Source organism: Oncorhynchus mykiss, chromosome 17 (genome assembly GCF_057628025.1).
Source record: "Oncorhynchus mykiss isolate SJ-2025 chromosome 17, ASM5762802v1, whole genome shotgun sequence".
In the NCBI taxonomy this organism is placed as follows: Eukaryota; Metazoa; Chordata; class Actinopteri; order Salmoniformes; family Salmonidae; genus Oncorhynchus; species Oncorhynchus mykiss.
Window position 1 is genome coordinate 35,001 of NC_143038.1, and position 23,152 is coordinate 58,152.

The following is a 23,152-nucleotide window of genomic DNA, read 5'->3' on the forward strand; positions in this document are numbered from 1 at the left end:
AGAAACAGTGGAGACAGTAAAAACAGTAGAAACAGTGGAAACAGTGAAAACAGTAGAAACAGTAGAATCAGTGGAAAACAGTAGAAACAGTGGAGACAGTAGAAACAGTAGAAAACAGTATAAATAGTGTAGACCGTGGAAACAGTGGAAACAGTAGAAACAGTATAAACAGTGGAGACAGTATAAACAGTGGAAAACAGTAGAAACAGTGAAAACAGTGGAAAACAGTAGAAACAGTAAAAGCAGTAGAAACAGTGGAAACAGTAAAAACAGTAGAAACAGTGGAGACAGTAGAAACAGTAGAAACAGTGGAGACAGTGGAAACAGTGTAAAACAGTAGAGACAGTAGAAACAGTAGGAGCATTAGAAACAGTGGAAAACAGTGTAGACAGTGGAAACAGTGTAAAACAGTAGAAACAGTAGAAACCGTGGAGACGGTAGAAACAGTGGAAACAGTAGAAACAGTAGAAACAGTAAGGACAGTAGAAACAGTGGAGATAGTAGAAACAGTAGAAACAGTAGAAACAGTGGAGACAGTAGAACAGTAGGAACAGTGGAGACAGTAGAAACAGTAGAAACAGTAGGAACAGTAGAGACAGTAGAAACAGTAGGAACAGTAGAAATAGTAGAAACCGTGGAGACAGTAGAAACAGAAGAAACAGTAGAAACAGTGGAAACAGTAGATACAGTAGAAACAGTAGAGACAGTAGAAACAGTAGGAACAGTAGAAATAGTAGAAACCGTGGAGACAGTAGAAACAGTAGAAACAGTAGAAACCGTGGAGACAGTAGAAACAGAAGAAACAGTAGAAACCGTGGAGACAGTAGAAACAGAAGAAACAGTAGAAACAGTGGAGACAGTAGAAACAGAAGAAACAGTAGGAACAGTAGCCCTAACCCGTTCCATTTCAGCAGAAAACAAACAGTATTTGCGGTATAAAAAGTCATAAAAAGCACAGGAACACACGCATGACATGATTGGTCAGTGCTGTCTGGGATCCTTGGGATGTCCCTACCCTAAACCCTGGCCTTAAACCTTACCCTAACCATATCCACAACCCTTACCTAACCCCAACCGTACCCTTTACCAACTGGGGTAGGGACATCCCAAGGATTCCGGATAGTACGGACCTGACATGATCTCACACACATCTCCATAGTAACGTGATCCACATGAGTCATGTGTGTAGTGTCACACCACCATGGTCACTGTGACTGGTCTATATGACCTCTCTTTTAGAGGCTGCCTGGGTCGGTGTGAAGTGATCAACTAGTCTCCCCCTCTCCCTATCTCCCCCTCTCCCCCTCTCCCTCTCCCTCTCCCTCTCTCCCTCAGTTCCATCTCTCTGACAGTCAGCCTCTCTGTACATCAGACCAGGAGGACTTGGTGCTGGTTAGTGCAGGTTCCCCATCACACACAAGACATGGGTAACTTGTGTGATGGAGGGTAACGTGTGTGATGGAGAATCACAGAGAGAGAGAGGAAAAACACAGAGAAGGAGAGAGGTGGGGTTGGGATATGCAGCTTCTATAATTCACTCAGCGTAAGAGAGTTGTATTATAACAACTGACGCAACACAGACAGAAAGTGGTCGGTCTGAGACAGTTCCTCCCAAACGCTCTTTAAAAAACACGAGGTCAGGTTTTGGCCCCTCTCCTCTTCCTCCTCCTCCCTTTCTGCTCCAGACTCATTTCACTAAGAGCCCCATTCATTAACAGGTATAATATATCTGGCCAGAACAGTCCTTCTCTCAATGGGGTTTGAACTGTGTGTGTGTGTGTGTGTGTGTGTGTGTGTGTGTGTGTGTGTGTGTGTGTGTGTGTGTGTGTGTGTGTGTGTGTACGCGTCCGTCCATGTGCGTGCCAGACCAGTCATTCACTCAATAGGGTTTTAACAGGACTGCTGGCGAGAGCAACTGAGGAAGGCAGAAACTAAACTATTCACCCCAAGGAGAGGACCAATCATGGGATTGAGAGATGGATGAATGGATAGAGGGATATATATAGGGTTGAAGGGAGGGACGGATGGAGTTGGCTGGTGTTGAATGATTCCTTCTCCACTTATTTACCTCATTCTCTCTCTCTCCCTCTCTCTTTCTCTCTCTCTCTCTCTCTCTCTCCTTCCTTCCTTCCTTCCTTCCTTCCACACACGTCTCTCCAAAACGTCTCAATAGTCTCAACCATTGTATATTTACATAACTGTTCTATATTCTGTAAAGACAGACAGTAAGGGCAAAAACTAAAACGGGCTTGGAAACCCTGTCCGACGGCAACTGCATGTACACGCATCCACCACTAGAGGGGGCAACCACTGTGTCTAGTAGGGACCACACTGAATGAAACCAGGGCAGCAATGGAGGAGTGAGAGAGATGGAAGAGGAGAATGGAGGGATGGGTGAGTGAGAGTGAGAGTGAAGAGGAGAGAAAATAGGAAATTGACAGAAGCTACAGAAAGGATGACATGTGGAAGGGGGAGGAGCCACTTTGGGGGAGGAGAGGAATAGAAAGAGGAGGAGGAGAAAAGGAAAGGAGGGAAAGGAAAGGAGTGAGGTAGAGGAGGAACAAATAAAGGAGAGATGAAAGAGGAGGAAGATGGAGGTAAAATAGGGACGATGCCCATCAGAGATAGAGATTGAAAAGCAGTGTTACTGCTCTGTGTGACTAGAGAGAGACAATCTGCTATATAATCCTACAGAGATACCCTAGAGAGAGAGAGACAGAGAAAGAGGGATAGAGAAAGGAGAGAGATGGAGGGAAAGAGAGAGAGAGGCAGGGTGTGTGTGAGGAAGAGAGAGAATGTGAGAGAGGCGATGGTGTCTGTGTGACTGGGTGAGATGGAGGGAGGGAGAAGAGGGAGGTATGGTAGAGTGGCGAGGGATTCACACGGAGGAGAGGTGTGTGGAGAGTGCTGACAGGGCCACTCTACTGGGGAACACCTGTCTATCAACCTGCAGACACACACACACACACACACACACACACACACACACACACACACACACACACACACACACACACACACATAACTAGAACCCAAAGACATAGCCATTATTATGAGCCGCCCTCCCCTCAGCAGCCTCCACTGTGTACGAACGGTATGTCTTCAGTAAAACAGAGAAGGAGAGGGAGGCCAGAAAAGAAGAGACTGTCAACTGCCTGCTAGATTTTGCAGTGAGTCAGCGTGAATGTACTGAAACCAATGTGGTTGCACACTGAGTATATCAAACATGCTCATTCCATGACAGACTGACCAGGTGAATCCAGGTGAAAGCTATGATCCCGTATTGATGTCATTAAAGCCACTTCAATCAGTGTAGATGAAGGGGAGGAGACAGGTTATAGATGAAGGGGAGGAGACAGGTTATAGAAGGACTTTTAAGCCTTGAGACAAGAGACATGGTTTGTGTCTGTGTGTCATTCAGAGGGTGAATGGACAAGACAAAACATTGAACTGTCTTTGAACAGGGTATGGTAGTAAGTGTCTTTGAACAGGGTATGGTAGTAGGTGTCTTTGAACGGGGTAGGGTAGTAAGTGTCTTTGAACGGGGTATGGTAGTAGGTGTCTTTGAACAGGGTATGGTAGTAGGTGTCTTTGAACAGGGTATGGTAGTAGGTGTCTTTGAACAGGGTATGGTAGTAGGTGTCTTTGAACGGGGTATGGTAGTAGGTGTCTTTGAACGGGGTATGGTAGTAGGTGTCTTTGAACAGGGTAGGGTAGTAAGTGTCTTTGAACGGGGTATGGTAGTAGGTGTCTTTGAACAGGGTATGGTAGTAAGTGTCTTTGAACAGGGTATGGTAGTAGGTGTCTTTGAACAGGGTATGGTAGTAAGTGTCTTTGAACAGGGTATGGTAGTAGGTGTCTTTGAACAGGGTATGGTAGTAGGTGTCTTTGAACGGGGTATGGTAGTAGGTGTCTTTGAACGGGGTATGGTAGTAGGTGTCTTTGAACAGGGTAGGGTGGTAAGTGTCTTTGAACGGGGTAGGGTAGTAGGTGTCTTTGAACGGGGTAGGGTAGTAGGTGTCTTTGAACAGGGTAGGGTAGTAAGTGTCTTTGAACGGGGTAGGGTAGTAGGTGTCTTTGAACAGGGTATGGTAGTAGGTGACTTTGAACGGGGTATGGTAGTAGGTGTCTTTGAACGGGGTAGGGTAGTAGGTGTCTTTGAACAGGGTAGGGTAGTAAGTGTCTTTGAACGGGGTATGGTAGTAGGTGTCTTTGAACAGGGTATGGTAGTAGGTGTCTTTGAACGGGGTATGGTAGTAGGTGTCTTTGAACGGGGTAGGGTAGTAGGTGTCTTTGAACAGGGTTTGGTAGTAGGTGACTTTGAACGGGGTTTGGTAGTAGGTGTCTTTGAACAGAGTTTGGTAGTAGGTGACTTTGAACGGGGTATGGTAGTAGGTGTCTTTGAACGGGGTTTGGTAGTAGGTGACTTTGAACAGGGTATGGTAGTAGGGGTCTTTGAACGGGGTAGGGTAGTAGGTGTCTTTGAACGGGGTAGGGTAGTAGGTGTCTTTGAACGGGGTATGGTAGTAGGTGTCTTTGAACGGGGTAGGGTAGTAGGTGTCTTTGAACGGGGTATGGTAGTAGGTGTCTTTGAACGGGGTATAGTAGTAGGGGTCTTTGAACGGGGTAGGGTAGTAGGTGTCTTTGAACGGGGTAGGGTAGTAGGTGTCTTTGAACGGGGTAGGGTAGTAGGTGTCTTTGAACGGGGTAGGGTAGTAGGTGCCAGGTGCCCTAATTTGTGTCAAGAACTGCAACAATGCTGGGTTTTTCACTCTCAACAGTTTCCCGTGTGTATCAAGAATGGTCCACCACCCAGAGAACATCCAGCCAACTTAACACAAGTGTGGGAAGCATTGGAGTCAACATGGGCCAGCATCCCTGTGGAACGCTTTCAACACCTTGTAGAGTCCATGTCCCAACGAATTGAGGCTGTTCTGAGGGTGCAACTCAATATTAGGAAGGTGTTCCTAATGTTTGGTAAAGTCAGTGTACATGCACAGTCCTGTGTATGAAGGGTATGTCTATACATTACAGTAAGAGAGAGAGAGAGAGAGAGGGCCAGAAATGAAGAGAAAATCAACTGCCTGATAGAAGCGTGTCAGCGTGAACGTTCTCCAACCAACATCACAGTGTGTACTCACCCAGACAGATACAGACTACTGTATGTTCACAACCCAACGCCTCAACTAAGACAAACATGATGAAGAAGATGATGATGAGGAAGATGGTGGAGGTCTCTCCCCGTTCCCCGAATCGCCATGGCAACCGATGATTCCTCTTTTTTTCGGGAAGTATCCCCGGTTACCGAACTGCTCTCATTCATAACCGTTGCCATGGCAACGGAGCCCTCATTCATTGATGGAATCTCGGCATTGCCGTGGCAACGAGGCGGGTAGAGGGTCTCCTAGCGATTGTTTGACTCTTTTTTGAGGTGTGGGTTCTCTGCACTGCTACACACTGAGCAAACACGCACACACACACACACACGCTACACACACCATTAATGTACATGCTTTCAAACACAGACACACAAACACACAGTCTTATCTAGTATGTGATGTACAGTAGTGTGTGGACACACAAACACACAGTATTATCTAGTATGTGATGTACAGTAGTGTGTGGACACACAAACACACAGTCTTATCTAGTATGTGATGTACAGTAGTGTGTGGACACACAAACACACAGTCTTATCTAGTATGTGATGTACAGTAGTGTGTGGACACACAAACACACAGTCTTATCTAGTATGTGATGTACAGTAGTGTGTGGACACACAAACACACAGTCTTATCTAGTATGTGATGTACAGTAGTGTGTGGGTATGTGTGGTGTAAAACATCATATTAACATACAGGAGCAAAGGAATCTGGGTCAGATATACTCTGTGTCTTTCTTCTTATACATTCCTGTGTGTGTGTGTGTCTGTGTGTGAAAGAATGTACGTATATGGTGTGTATAGCATGAGTGTGTGTGTGTGTGTGTGTGTGTGTGTGTGTGTGTGTATGTGTGTGTGTGTGTGTGTGTGTGTGTCTGTGTGTGAAAGAATGTACGTATATGGTGTGTATAGCATGAGTGTGTGTGTGTGTGTGTGTGTGTGTGTGTGTATGTGTGTGTGTGTGTGTGTGTGTGTGTGTGTGTGTGTGTGTGTGTGTGTGTGTGTGTGTGTGTGTGTGTGTGTGTGTGTGTCTGTGTGTGTGTGTGTGTGTGTGTGTGTGTGTGTGTGTGTGTGTGTGTGTCTGTGTGTGTGTGTGTGTGTGTGAAAGAATGTACGCATATGGTGTGTATAGCATGAGTGTGTCTGTATGTGTGTATCTGAAAACCATGTGGGAGTGCCATGTGTTAGCTCAGTGTGAGCTCCTGTCCACTCAATGTTTCCAACTGAGCCCTATAGCCCCTCACACACACACACACACACACACACACACACACACACACACACACACACACACACACACACACACACACACACACACACACACACACACACACACACAGACCAACAAAATGTGAAAATCTGAAATTAAGTCAAATATTGAACAGTTAAAACCATCTAAAAATATACTGTTCAAATCCACAATGCTATTTTTCTTACAACCTGCAACAATAAGCCACCCTCTATGTGGCTATGGCACATCAACCTTCCCTTTACAACCATTATGTCACCGGTCAACCCCGCTTTTCACAGTAGACATGGTACGCCCCAATCACTTTCCATTATTGGAAGAGTCTACTTGCTCAGCTGAAGGGGGTTGAGGGATGATAATGGCTACATCACCTTCCCACCTAGTTTATCACAAACACTCTATTGCTATACTCTCAACATCTCTCTCCCTCTCTATTCCCTTTCCACTGTCTCTGTCCTCTCCTCTCTCCTTCTCTGAACATCTCTCCCTTTCTCTCGTCCTACATTGTTCTTCTCTCTCTCTCTCTCTCCAGTGCTAACACTCAGCTGATGGACCCACTGGCTCCATCCAGTCACCCCCTCCCTCCTCCCCTCTAGCCATCCAGTCCAGTCACCCCCTCCCTCCTCCCCTCTAGCCATCCAGTCCAGTCACCCCCTCCCTCCTCCCCTCTAGCCATCCAGTCCAGTCACCCCCTCCCTCCTCCCCTCTAGCCATCCAGTCCAGTCACCCCATCCCTCCTCCCCTCTAGCCATCCAGTCCAGTCACCCCCCCACTCCTCCCCTCTAGCCATCCAGTCCAGTCACCCCCCCACTCCTCCCCTCTAGCCATCCAGTCCAGTCACCCGCTCCCTCCTCCCCTCTAGCCATCCAGTCCAGTCACCCCCTCTCTCCTCCCCTCTAGCCATCCAGTCCAGTCACCCCCTCTAACCACCCAGTCCAGTCACGCTCTCCCTACCTTCCTCTCTCCCTCCTCCCATCCTTCCTTCCCTTGTCCATCCCCCGCTCACCACAGTATCTCTACATCCTTCCTCCACCTGCCCACTCACTCACTCTTTCTCCATCTCTCCTTTCCCTCTTTTTATCTCTCCCTTGCTTCCTTGCCTCCTCCAGTCTGCCAATCCTCCAGTCAGGCGAAGGGAGGATGAAGGAGAGAGCAGTAAAAGGAGGGATGAATGCTTCCTCCTGGTTATGTCCAACTCATTCATCTCTCTCTCTCTCTCATCTGTGACCAGCTGTCCCTCTCTCCTTTCTCGTCACCTTGTCCCCACTCCATCCTTTGGCCTTTTCTCTCTCCTGCCCTCACATTCCCCCTCTCTCTCCTCTACACTCCCTCCTTCTTTCCATCCCTCCCTCATCCCTCTCTCCCCCTCTCCCTGGCTAGCTGATCCTCCACCTGTTTCTCTGTGGGGACCAGCGTGTGATCTGGCATTCGCAAGGACATTAGCTACTCAATGAGTGTGTTTGTGTGTGTGTGTGTGTAGGTGTGCATGCTCTATCCTGTGTGTGTGTGTGCGCGCACACTTTATCCTGTATGTGAATGTGTGTGTGTGTGTGTGTGTGTGGTGTGTGCGTGTTTGGTGTTTGTGTGTATGTGTGGTGTGTGTGTCTACGTGTGTTGTGTGTGTGTGTGTTTGTCCTATAGGGTAGGTACAGTGTCCTAGTGTTTAGCAGAGAGTCAGGCCTCTAAATGACTGCAGGCTTATAATGATAATGGAAGTGATGGCAGCGGGACAATATTCACACGGGTACCACTTCTCTCCTCCTCCCTCTCTCTGTCGCTCTCTCTTCCTCTCTCTGCCAGCTCTCTCCTTCTCTCACTCCTCCCTGTCTCTCTCTCTTCCTCCCAGCCTCTCTCTACCAGCTTTCTCCTTCTCTCTCTCCTCCCTCGCTCTCTGTCGCTCTCCCTCCCTACCTCTCTCGCTCTGCCAGCTCTCTCTTCTCTGCCTCTCTTCCTATCTATCTCTCTATCCTTCCGTCTTCCTCTCTCTCTTTTTCTCCTCTCGCTATCCCCTCTCTCCTTCACATATCCTTTCTCAAATACTGTACATGCAGACTTTGTTTATCTCTCTCTCTCCCATACAGTACATTTCAGCTTTCCAGACGACCTCCATTCCTTCCTGTTGGTATCTCTGAAGTCCGACTGTGTTAACATCAGGTGAAATGTTTCTGTTGCTAAGCATCATTAAAATCACATTGGGGTTTTTTTAAATGGAGAGGGGACAAACATACACTTTCTTTTCTTAGCTCTGACCCAGTTGCAGCAGAGGACAGGACACTGGCTACTGTAAATGGGTTATAAATGTGTTATGAATGTGCTATGTATGGGTTATGAATGTGCTATGTATGGGTTATGAATGTGCAATGTATGGGTTATGAATGTGCTATGTATGGGTTATGAATGTGCCATGAATGTGTTATGTATGGGGTATGAATGTGTTATGTATGGGTTATGAATATGCAATGTATGGGTTATGAATGTGCTATGTATGGGTTATGAATGTGTTATGTATGGGTTATGAATGTGCAATGTATGGGTTATGAATGTGCTATGTATGGGTTATGAATGTGCCATGAATGTGTTATGTATGGGTTATACATTTTCCATTAATATGTTATGTATGGGTTATGAATGTGCTATGTATGGGTTATGAATGTGCTATGTATGGGTTATGAATGTGCTATGTATGGGTTATGAATGGGAAGGTCCTTCCCTGTTTCAGCCTGACAATGCCCCTGTGCACAAAGCGAGGTCCATACAGAAATTGTTTGTCGAGAATAGTGTGGAAGAACTTGACTGGCCTGGACAGAGCCCTGACCTCAACCACATCGAACACCTTTGGGATGAATTGTAACACGACTGCGAGCCAGGCCTAATCGCCCAACATCAATTCCTGACCTCACTAATGCGCTTGTGGCTGAATGGAAGCAAGTTCCCGCAGCAATGTTCCAACATCTAGTGGAAAGCCTTCCCAGAAGAGTGGAGGTTGTTTCAGCAGCAAAGGGGACACCAACTCCTTATTAATGCCCATGATTTTGGAATGAGATGTTCGATGGGCAGGTGTCCACATACTTTTGTTCATGTAGTGTAGGACCATCTGACCTAGTTGCAGAAGAGGACAGAACACTAGCTACATGCATACGCACTGCTTACGAATGTGTTATGTGTTGGTTATGAATATGTTATGAAGTCCTTATATAGCCTTTAGGTGTTACCATCTGACCACGATGCAGCAGTAGAGGACACTAGCTACTGTAAACGACTACATTAGACAGCTCCATGACTTACATACTGCCTATGTACACTACCATTCAAAAGTTTGGGGTCACTTAGAAATGTCCTTGTTTTTGAAAAAAAAGCACATTTTTTGTCCATTAAAATAACATCAAATTGATCAGAAATACAGTGTAGACATTGTTAATGTTGTAAATTACTATTGTAGCTGGAAACGGCTGATTTTTTTAATGGAATATCTACATAGGCGTACAGAGGCCCATTATCAGCAACCATCACTCCTGTGTTCCAATGGCACGTTGTGTTAGCTATTCCAAGTTGATCACTTTAAAAGGCTAAATTGATCATTAGAAAACCCTTTTGCAATTATGTTAGCACAGCTGAAAACTGTTGTTCTGATTATAGTTTTAACTGTCCTTCTTTAGACTAGTTGAGTATCTGGAGCATCAGCATTTGTGGGTTCGATTACAGGTTCAAAATGGCCAGAAACAAAGACCTTTCTTCTGAAACTCATCAGTCTATTCTTTTTCTGAGAAAAACCAGAATAGAAAGAGGTGTGGGAGGCCCCGGTGCACAACTAAGCAAGAGGACAAGTACATTAGAGACATTAGTACAAGTACATTAGTGTGTCTAGTTTGAGAAACAGACGCCTCACAAGTCCTCAACAGACAGCTTCATTAAATAGTACCCGCAAAACACCAGTCTCAACGTCAACAGTGAAGAGGCGACTCCGGGATGCTGACCTTCTAGGCAGAGTTCCTCTGTCCAGTGTCTGTGTTATTTTGCCCATCTTAATCTTAATCTTAATCTTAATTTTTATTGGCCAGTCTGAGATATGGCTTTTTCTTTGCAACTCTACTTAGAAGGCCAGCATCCCGGAGTCACCTCTTCACTGTTGACGTTGAGACTGGTGTTTTGCGGGTATTATTCAATTAGCCATTTACAGCTACAATAGTCATTTACAACATTAACAATGTCTACACTGTATTTCTGATCAATTTGATGTTATTTTGAATGGACAAAAAATGTGCTTTTCTTTCAAAAACAAGGACATTTCTAAGTGACCCCAAACTTTTGAACTGTACTGTAACTTTCATTTAGTCTTTCCTCATTCCGACTTCACTGCAGTAAAGGTCAAGACACTACCTGAATGCATACATACTGCTTATGAATGTGTTATGCATGAGTTATGAATGTGTCATGAAGCCCTTATGTAGTCATTAGGTTCAGCCAGCTACAGCAGAGGACAGGACACTTAGCTGCATTACATTGTGACATCACAATGGAGGTTACGTTCTAAACCAATGCAATGTTGACTGACATGAATACTAAACAGGCAGGAGAATACACTTCCTCCTTCTCGCTATCTCTCCCTCCCTTTCTCTCTCTTTCTCTCTCTCTCTTTATCTATCATTCTCACTCTGTATCTACCTCTCTCTTTCTCTCTCGCTCTGTCACTCTCTCTCTACTTCTCCATGTCTCTCTTTCCCATGTGTGTGCCAAGAATGAAGTCACCACACACTGATACACACACACACACACACACACACACACACACACACACACACACACGTCTCACATGGCCGCAGTGGCAGACTCAGTCACGACTCGCAGTGCAGACACACACAAAGAGATACGAAGCCTTCAGTATATCACTCATCACTGTTAGCTCAACACACACACACACACACACACACACACACACACACACACACACACACACACACACACACACACACACACACACACACACACACACACACACACACACACACACACACACACACCACACCACACACACACACACACACACACACACACTCTCAACAATTTCAACCCCAACACCTTGTGTGTGTCTATTTGTATGTAATAGACAATGTGTGTGTCACATTTGCGTTTGCATCTTGTAGCGTGTGTGTGTGTATGTGTGTGTGTGTGTGTGTGTGTGTGTGTGTGTGTGTGTGTGTGTGTGTGTGTGTGTGTGTGTGTGTGTGTGTGTGTGTAGGGATGGGTCTGTCTGTAAATAGAAATCAAAGCTGTGGGCAGGAGTGTGGAGGAGGTATTTTATCTTCAAAGTGCAGCTCACACAAACACACACACAAACACACACACGTACGCGCCCGCAGACACACACACACACACACACGCAGACTGGACAGGTATAGCATAGTGTAGGTTACAAAACAAACAAGCTTTTAAATAATACATGAAATATCTAGTAGAGTATTTTATTTGAGTGATCATGGTAATCTCTCTGTGGGTACTGAGCATCTTTTGAGTTGTGTGTTGATGTATTTAGGCCATGCCTAGTGATGCTGTGTGTGTCTGTGCATCTGTGTGTGTTGTCTGTGTGCGTATAGTTCAATGTTGTCTGTGTGTGTGTGTGTGTGTTGTGACGACCCTCCCACTCTGTCTGCCGATTTCTTTCTCTTTCCTCTTGTTTTCCGCATTAGGACGTCGGTGGGCGGAGCTGGGAGGGTCGTCAGCGACATGCAGACACACCTGGGCCCGGGTCTGTCCCGGGATAAATACACCTCTTCCCCAGTCACTGAGGAGACTGGAACCATGCAGACACACCTGGGCCCGGGTCTGTCCCGGGATAAATACACCTCTTCCCCAGTCACTGAGGAGACTGGAACCATGCAGACACACCTGGGCCGGGGTCTGTCCCGGGATAAATACACCTCTTCCCCAGTCACTGAGGAGACTGGAACCATGCAGACACACCTGGGCCCGGGTCTGTCCCGGGATAAATACACCTCTTCCCCAGTCACTGAGGAGACTGGAACCATGCAGACACACCTGGGCCCGGGTCTGTCCCGGGATAAATACACCTCTTCCCCAGTCACTGAGGAGACTGGAACCATGCAGACACACCTGGGCCCGGGTCTGTCCCGGGATAAATACACCTCTTCCCCAGTCACTGAGGAGACTGGAACCATGCAGACACACTGTTGGATTTTGGTTGTGGCATTTTTGTTTGTTTGTTTGTTTGTTTGGCATCTTTCAACCCTCCTCATCACAGCTATACACACCACCACTTACGCTAGCGATTACTGACTACAGACACCATTGTTAATTGTATACAGGTTACCTCAGTTAGTAAATGTATTTTTGTTATTCCTTATCTCCACGTTGTCTCACTTTTGGTTGTGGGCTTCGAGCCGGTTCGTGACAGTGTGCATAGTGATGCTGCATAGTGATGCTGTGCGTGTGCGTGTATGGTGTGTGTGTGTGTATGGTGTGTGTGTATGGTGTGTGTGTGTGTATGGTGTGTGCGTGTCTTTGCGTGTCTATGTATCTGTCTATGTGTGTGTGTGTGTGTGTCGGAGCACAGGATAAGACTGTTAGAGAGTCTGTGTCTCAAGACTGTACTGGTGATTGATCATCTGCACCAATGAAAACCAGGTTACCGCACACACACACGCACGCACGCACGCACGCACACACACACACACACACACACACACACACACACACACACACACAGATACATAGACACGCAAACACACACACCACACGCATGCATGCACACGTTTGCTCTCATTCCCTCTCCTCAAGGTGTTTGCTGTCTCATGTCCCTCTCTCTCCTCCCCATCTCTTAATCACTCACTTTCTCTGGGTCTCCTCCCATCCTTTTCCCTGCTCCCAGACCTCTCTCACTCTGCCTCCATCCCTCACTCTAAGTATCACCATCATCATCCCTGCATCCTTCTCTTCCCTCTCCCTACGTCACGCTCTCATCTCTCTACCTCTCCCTTCTCTCACTCGCTCCCTCTTACCAGTCCACCATCCATTCCATTGCTCCTCCCTATTCTCTCTCCCGCTCCCTCTCTCTCTCTCTCCTTCTCCCTCCCCTGTTTTCCAGAGCCAAGGGGGATAGAGAGACAGAGTGATGTTTCTCTCCCTCTCCCTCTCTCTCTCCTTCTCCCTCCCCTGTTTTCCAGAGCCAAGGGGAATAGAGAGACAGAGTGACGTTTCTCTCCTTCCCTCTGTTACCACTGCAATACTCCCGGCTCTCTCTCCGTCTTTTCCCCCTCGCTTCCTGATTGCTCTTCCTTAGAGCTGCTGCTGGACTCACAGATAAGTGTTTTGAGGTCTCTCTCTCTCTCTCTCTCTCTCTCTCTCATAAACCATACAGCAGTGATGTACAGACTGAAGAACATACACACATTCACCACCTCTACTTACAAGAGCAGCATCCCCCACACTTTTACAGTGCACACACACGCACATGCGCAGTCTCCAGGGCAAACCCAAATTGAGAGGTCTGACTGACACAGAGAGAGGACGATGGGTGAGAAAGCGAGTGGGGAGAGAGAGGAGAGGAGGATGGGTGAGAAAGAGAGTGGGGAGAGAGAGGAGAGGAGGATGGGTGAGAAAGAGAGTGGGGAGAGAGAGGAGAGGAGGATGGGTGAGAAAGAGAGTGGGGAGAGAGAGGAGAGGAGGATGGGTGAGAAAGAGAGTGGGGAGAGAGAGGAGAGGAGGATGGGTGAGAAAGAGAGTGGGGAGCGAGAGGAGAGGAGGATGGGTGAGAAAGAGAGTGGGGAGAGAGAGGAGAGGAGGATGGGTGAGAAAGAGAGTGGGGAGAGAGAGGAGAGGAGGATGGGTGAGAAAGAGAGTGGGGAGAGAGAGGAGAGGAGGATGGGTGAGAAAGAGAGTGGGGAGAGAGAGGAGAGGAGGATGGGTGAGAAAGAGAGTGGGGAGAGAGAGGAGAGGAGGATGGGTGAGAAAGAGAGTGGGGAGAGAGAGGAGAGGAGGATGGGTGAGAAAGAGAGTGGGGAGCTGTCCTCTCTCTTTCCCTCCCGTACTATTCCTTATGTTCCTCCCTAGTTAAATAAAGGTAAAAAATAACTACAAATAAATATATATCTCCCCCTTCACCCCCCTCCGTCTATCTCTATCTCCATCCATTCCTCTGTCAGTGCCTTCAATACTATTCTCTCTTCCCCTTTCCTTGTCTCTCTCTATCTCTATCCTCTCTCTATCTCTATGTCCCCCTTGACACCTCCTCTCTATCTCTCTCCCCTCTCTATCTCTATGTCCCCCTCGACACCTCCTCCCTATCTCTCCTCTCTCTGTCTCTATGTCCCCCTCGACACCTCCTCTCTATCTCTCTCTATGTCCCCCTCGACACCTCCTCTCTATCTCTCTCCTCATCTCTATGTCCCCCTTGACACCTCCTCTCTATCTATATCTCTATGTCCCCATTGACACCTCCTCTCTATCTCTCTCTATGTCCCCCTCGACACCTCCTCTCTATCTATATCTCTATGTCCCTCTTGACACCTCCTCTCTATCTCTCTCTATGTACACCTCGACACCTCCTCTATATCTCTCTCCTCATCTCTATGTCCCCCTTGACACCTCCTCTCTATCTCTATCTCTATGTCCCCCTCGACACCTACTCTCTATCTCTCTCCTCATCTCTATGTCCCCCTCGACACCTCCTCTCTATCTTTCTCCTCATCTCTATGTCCCAATTGACACCTCCTCTCTATCTCTATGTCCCCCTCGACACCTCCTCTCTATCTTTATCTCTATGTCCCCCTCGACACCTTCTCTCTATCTCTATGTCCCCCTCGACACCTCCTCTCTATCTCTATGTCCCCCTCGACACCTTCTCTCTATCTCTATGTCCCCCTCGACACCTCCTCTCTATCTCTCTATCTCCCCCTCGACACCTTCTCTCTATCTCTATCTCTATGTCCCCCTCGACACCTCCTCTCTCTATCTCTATCTCTATGTCCCCCTCGACACCTCCTCTCTCTATCTCTCTATCTCTATGTCCCCCTCGACACATCCTCTCTATCTCTCTATCTCTATGTCCCCCTCGACACCTCCTCTCTCTATCTCTATGTCCCCCTCGACACCTCCTCTCTATCTCGCTCCTCTCTCTATCTCTATGTCCCCCTCGACACCTCCTCTCTCTATCTCTATGTAGCCCCTTGACACCTCCTCTCTCTATCTCTATCTCTATGTCCCCCTCGACACCTCCTCTCTATCTCTCTATCTCTATGTCCCCCTCGACACCTCCTCTCTATCTCTATGTCCCCCTCGACACCTTCTCTCTCTATCTCTATGTCCCCCCTCGACACCTCCTCTCTATCTCTATGTCCCCCTCGACACCTCCTCTCTCTCTCTCTATCTCTATACCCCCCTCGACACCTTCTCTCTATCTCTATGTCCCCCTCGACACCTCCTCTCTCTCTCTCTCTATCTCTATGTCCCCCTCGACACCTTCTCTCTATCTCTATGTCCCCCTAGACACCCCCTCTCTCTATCTCTATGTCCCCCTCGACACCTTCTCTCTATCTCTATGTCCCCCTCGACACCTCTCTATCTCTATGTCCCCCTCGACACCTTCTCTCTATCTCTATGTCCCCCTCGACACCTCCTCTCTCTATCTCTATCTCTATGTCCCCCTCGACACCTCCTCTCTCTATCTCTCTATCTCTATGTCCCCCTTGACACCTCCTCTCTCTATCTCTCTATCTCTATGTCCCCCTTGACACCTCCTCTCTCTATCTCTATGTCCCTCTCGACACCTCCTCTCTATCTCTATGTCCCCCTCGACACCTCCTCTCTCTATCTCTATCTCTATGTCCCCCTCGACACCTCCTCTCTATCTCTCTATCTCTATGTCCCCCTCGACACCTTCTCTCTATCTCTATGTCCCCCTCGACACCTCCTCTCTCTATCTCTATGTCCCCCTCGACACCTCCTCTCTATCTCTCTCCTCTCTCTATCTCTATGTCCCCCTCGACACCTCCTATCTCTATCTCTATGTAGCCCCTTGACACCTCCTCTCTATCTCTCTATCTCTATGTCCCCCTCGACACCTTCTCTCTCTATCTCTATGTCCCCCTCGACACCTCCTCTCTATCTCTATGTCCCCCTCGACACCTCCTCTCTCTCTCTCTATCTCTATATCCCCCTCGACACCTTCTCTCTATCTCTATGTCCCCCTCGACACCTCCTCTCTCTCTCTCTCTATCTCTATGTCCCCCTCGACACCTTCTCTCTATCTCTATGTCCCCCTAGACACCCCCTCTCTCTATCTCTATGTCCCCCTCGACACCTTCTCTCTATCTCTATGTCTCCCTCGACACCTCTCTATGTCCCCCTCGACACCTTCTCTCTATCTCTATGTCCCCCTCGACACCTCCTCTCTCTATCTCTATCTCTATGTCCCCCTCGACACCTCCTCTCTCTATCTCTCTATCTCTATGTCCCCCTTGACACCTCCTCTCTCTATCTCTCTATCTCTATGTCCCCCTTGACACCTCCTCTCTCTATCTCTATGTCCCTCTCGACACCTCCTCTCTATCTCTATGTCCCCCTCGACACCTCCTCTCTCTATCTCTATCTCTATGTCCCCCTCGACACCTCCTCTCTATCTCTCTATCTCTATGTCCCCCTCGACACCTTCTCTCTATCTCTATGTCCCCCTCGACACCTCCTCTCTCTATCTCTATCTCTATGTCCCCCTCGACACCTCCTCTCTCTATCTCTCTATCTCTATGTCCCCCTTGACACCTCCTCTCTCTATCTCTCTATCTCTATGTCCCCCTTGACACCTCCTCTCTCTATCTCTATGTCCCTCTCGACACATCTCTATCTCTCTATCTCTATGTCCCCCTCGACACCTCCTCTCTCTATCTCTATCTCTACGTCCCCCTCGACACCTCCTCTCTGTCTCTTCCCTCTCTCTCTCCCTCCCTCCTCTCTCTCTGTGAGGTGACATTTCACTGGTGCCCTGCTTGTTGCTCCCTGCAGCGCCACTCTGATCTAGCCTCAGTGTGTGTGTGTGTGTGTGTGTGTGTGTGTGTGTGTGTGTGCTCATTAAAGGGAGACAGCGATGGAGAGGGTGATGCCCTGATTACACACACACACCTTGTCAAACGAGACCTCTGCTGTGTGTGTGTGTGTGGGTGTGTGTGTGTCTACCCAGTTGACTGTATATCTTAATGTCCTCCTTTCCCTCTCTCTACATGCTGTGTATCTTTCCAGGTCTTCCTTTTTCTCACCCATCCCCCCTTTTTCTCACGATAGTCTAACCCCTCCTTTTACTGTTGCTGCTCTCTCCAGCTCCTCTCTTCCTCCTCTCTCCAGATCCTCTCTTCCTCCTCTCTCCAGCTCCTCTCTTCCTCCTCTCTCCAGCTCCTCTCTTCCTCCTCTCTCCAGATCCTCTCTTCCTCCTCTCTCCAGCTCCTCTCTTCCTCCTCTCTCCGGCTCCTCTCTTCCTCCTCTCTCCAGATCCTCTCTTCCTCCTCTCTCCAGCTCCTCTCTTCCTCCTCTCTCCAGCTCCTCTCTTCCTCCTCTCTCCAGATCCTCTCTTCCTCCTCTCTCCAGCTCCCCTCTTCCTCCTCTCTCCAGCTCCTCTCTTCCTCCTCTCTCCAGATCCTCTCTTCCTCCTCTCTCCGGCTCCTCTCTTCCTCCTCTCTCCAGCTCCTCACTCTCTCTCTCTCCAGCTCATCTCTTCCTCCTCTCTCTCTCTCTCTCTCTCTCTCGACATGCTGCTCACTTGCTACGGTACAGCAGCCATTTTTAGATCACACATCAAACAAACACACCCTCCTGTCTCACTCTCCCCCTGCATCTCTCTTTCTTCTTTCTCTTTTGAACAAATGCGTGCACACACACACACACATCTATCTACAGTATATATATATATATATATCATTCAGTCTCTGTCTGTCTGTCTGTCTGTCTGTCTGCCAGTCAGTGTGTATTGATATTGATCTTTAGACTGATCAGGGGGCCATTGATCCTGGAGTTTCCTCAGTCCAGACACACATGGACGGGAGCCATAAGATGGGACCAGACTACATCTACACACATAAGATGGGACCAGACTATATCTACACACATAAGATGGGACCAGACTACACACATAAGATGGGACCAGACTACATCTACACACATAAGATGGGACCAGACTACATCTACACACATAAGATGGGACCAGACTACACACATAAGATGGGACCAGACTATATCTACACACATAAGATGGGACCAGACTACATCTACACACATAAGATGGGACCAGACTACATCTACACACATAAGATGGGACCAGACTATATCTACACACATAAGATGGCACCAGACTACATCTACACACATAAGATGGGACCAGACTATATCTACACACATAAGATGGGACCAGACTACATCTACACACATAAGATGGGACCAGACTACATCTACACACATAAGATGGGACCAGACTATATCTACACACATAAGATGGGACCAGACTACATCTACACACATAAGATGGGACCAGACTACATCTACACACATAAGATGGGACCAGACTACATCTACACACATAAGATGGGACCAGACTACATCTACACACATAAGATGGGACCAGACTATATCTACACACATAAGATGGGACCAGACTATATCTACACACATAAGATGGGACCAGACTATATCTACACACATAAGATGGGACCAGACTACATCTACACACATAAGATGGGACCAGACTACATCTACACACATAAGATGGGACCAGACTATATCTACACACATAAGATGGGACCAGACTACATCTACACACATAAGATGGGACCAGACTACATCTACACACATAAGATGGGACCAGACTACATCTACACACATAAGATGGGACCAGACTATATCTACACACATAAGATGGGACCAGACTACATCTACACACATAAGATGGGACCAGACTATATCTACACACATAAGATGGGACCAGACTACATCTACACACATAAGATGGGACCAGACTATATCTACACACATAAGATGGGACCAGACTATATCTACACACATAAGATGGGACCAGACTATATCTACACACATAAGATGGGACCAGACTACATCTACACACATAAGATGGGACCAGATTACATCTACACACATAAGATGGCACCAGATTACATCTACACACATAAGATGGCACCAGACTACATCTACACACATAAGATGGGACCAGACTATATCTACACACATAAGATGGGACCAGACTATATCTACACACATAAGACGGGACCAGACTATATCTACACACATAAGATGGGACCAGACTACATCTACACACATAAGATGGGACCAGACTACATCTACACACATAAGATGGGACCAGACTATATCTACACACATAAGATGGGACCAGACTATATCTACACACATAAGATGGGACCAGACTATATCTACACACATAAGATGGGACCAGACTACACACATAAGATGGGACCAGACTATATCTACACACATAAGATGGGACCAGACTATACCTACACACATAAGATGGGACCAGACTATATCTACACACATAAGATGGGACCAGACTATATCTACACACATAAGATGGGACCAGACTACACACATAAGATGGGACCAGACTATATCTACACACATAAGATGGGACCAGACTATATCTACACACATAAGATGGGACCAGACTACATCTACACACATAAGATGGGACCAGACTACATCTACACACATAAGATGGGACCAGACTACATCTACACACATAAGATGGGACCAGACTACATCTACACACATAAGATGGGACCAGACTACATCTACACACATAAGATGGGACCAGACTACATCTACACACATAAGATGGGACCAGACTACATCTACACACATAAGATGGGACCAGACTATATCTACACACATAAGATGGGACCAGACTACATCTACACACATAAGGATTTCCAGCAATGACGTCAAGAGTGTGTGTGTGTGTGTGTGTGTGTGTGTACTGTGAGAAGGTGTCACTTGCATCAAGCATATTAGTATGTGAACACATACTGAGCACTAGTACAAAATCATTCACAGGCCGAATTTGGCCCGCAGCCCGCCAGTTGACAATCCCTGATGTATGGTATGTAGACAGTAGTTATGGTATAATACCTGATGTATGGTATGTAGACAGTAGTTATGGTATGATACCTGATGTATGGTATGTAGACAGTAGTTATGGTATGATACCTGATGTATGGTATGTAGACAGTAGTTATGGTATGATACCTGATGTATGGTATGTAGACAGTAGTTATGGTATGATACCTGATGTATGGTATGTAGACAGTAGTTACGGTATGATACCTGATGTATGGTATGTAGACAGTAGTTACGGTATGATACCTGATGTATGGTATGTAGACAGTAGTTACGGTATGATACCTGATGTATGGTATGTAGACAGTAGTTATGGTATGATACCTGATGTATGGTATGTAGACAGTAGTTACGGTATGATACCTGATGTATGGTATGTAGACGGTAGTTATGGTATGATACCTGATGTATGGTATGTAGACAGTAGTTATGGTATGATCCCTGATGTATGGTATGTAGACAGTAGTTATGGTATGTAGACAGTAGTTACGGTCTGATACCTGATGTATGGTATGTAGACAGTAGTTACGGTATGATACCTGATGTATGGTATGTAGACAGTAGTTACGGTATGATACCTGATGTATGGTATGTAGACAGTAGTTATGGTATGATACCTGATGTATGGTATGTAGACAGTAGTTATGGTATGATACCTGATGTATGGTATGTAGACAGTAGTTATGGTATGATGCCTGATGTATGGTATGTAGACAGTAGTTATGGTATGGTACCTGATGTATGGTATGTAGACAGTAGTTATGGTATGATCCCTGATGTATGGTATGTAGACAGTAGTTATGGTATGTAGACAGTAGTTACGGTATGATCCCTGATGTATGGTATGTAGACAGTAGTTATGGTATGTAGACAGTAGTTACGGTCTGATACCTGATGTATGGTATGTAGACAGTAGTTATGGTATGATACCTGATGTATGGTATGTAGACAGTAGTTATGGTATGATACTTGATGTATGGTATGTAGACAGTAGTTATGGTATAATACCTGATGTATGGTATGTAGACAGTAGTTATGGTATGATACCTGATGTATGGTATGTAGACAATAGTTATGGTATGATACCTGATGTATGGTATGTAGACAGTAGTTATGGTATGATACCTGATGTATGGTATGTAGACAGTAGTTATGGTATGATACCTGATGTATGGTATGTAGACAGTAGTTATGGTATGATACCTGATGTATGGTATGTAGACAGTAGTTATGGTATGATACCTGATGTATGGTATGTAGACAGTAGTTATGGTATGATACCTGATGTATGGTATGTAGACAGTAGTTACGGTCTGATACCTGATGTATGGTATGTAGACAGTAGTTAAGGTATGATACAATGCAACAATAAGGTACTTACCCAGTGAGCACTACTACAAAGTCCATAGCGTTCCATCCATTCCTCAGGTAGGAGCCCTTATGGAGGGCAAAGCCCAGAGCAAGAATCTTTATACCTGACTCAAAACAGAAGATGGCTATGAAGTAGGGCTCTGTATCATCCTAATGGAGAGAAGGGGAGAGAGAGAGGGGGTGTGAGAGAGGGAGGGAGAGGGAGGGAGAGAGGGAGGGGGAGAGAGAGAGGAGAGAGAGAGAGAGAGAGGAAAGGAGGGAGGGGGAGAGAGAGACAGGGGGAGAGAGACAGAGAGAGGGGAGAGAAAGAGAGGTTTAGAATATGGCATTTCGGGAAAAAAAGCATTGTGTGCACCTTTGTTGTGTGTGTGTGTGTGTGTCTGTGTGTGTGTGTCTGTGTGTGTGTGTATGTGTGTGTGTGTGTGTGTGTGTGTGTGTGTGTGTGTGTGTTGTACTCACCAGTCTCTCAGAAAGAGGAGTTTTGTCATTCTCAGGTAAATGCTGTTCCAGAGCCAGGACGATACAGTTAGCTATGATGGTTGCCAAAATCATCCATTCAAAAGGAGTAAGGCTGGAGTTAAGGCCAGTAACATGGGACAATATGTACACATATATCTAATAATACAAACATCAATCATCTTAAACTGACAGTCCCCGAAATCTGGAATTAGAATGACTTTGAATATGTATATGTTTACATGACTTATTGGATTGATTTCCCACCATCCAATAAGTCAGAAGACAGCAATCCAGACCTTCCTAGGACCATGTAAACGTCCTCTGTAGAATAAACAGATATTTGTATGCATTTTCCATCAGAGGCAGACATATTGCATATTCTCAGAATGACAAAATCGTACCCTTTACATAGGCCTTCTCCCCTTTTCTATAGGAGGAATGCACACTGTTTCAATGGCCCAAATGTTTAGACAATCCCACATTTGATAGATTTTGACTCTCACTAATGTCATGATATGTTTGGTAAGGTAATAAAGAAGGTGAAATATTTTGGGTAGCTGTTCCTAAAACAGACTATAACTATATACTATACTATATTATAACGTATGAAAAGGCTTATTCATTCACAATGTCATTTAATTGATCATATCATCATTTGTATATACAGTTGAAGTCGGACGTTTACATACACCTTAGCCAAATACATTTGATAGACTGGCCACCCCACATAGCCTGGTTCCTCTCTAGGTTTCTTCCTAGGTTTTGGCATTTCTAGG

General features: G+C 46.4%; 1 protein-coding gene across 1 annotated transcript in view; it reads right to left on the bottom strand.

Annotated features, from left to right (window-relative positions):
- LOC118940348 (voltage-dependent P/Q-type calcium channel subunit alpha-1A-like) overlaps positions 1-23,152 on the bottom strand; it is a gene marked incomplete at its 3' end in the record, with an annotated part of 236,254 nt that overhangs the window by 33,104 nt on the left and 179,998 nt on the right. Inside the window, 2 exon segments of the mRNA XM_090204325.1 lie at positions 21,928-22,067; positions 22,377-22,482. Of these exon segments, the coding sequence (XP_090060451.1) occupies positions 21,928-22,067; positions 22,377-22,482 (246 nt within the window).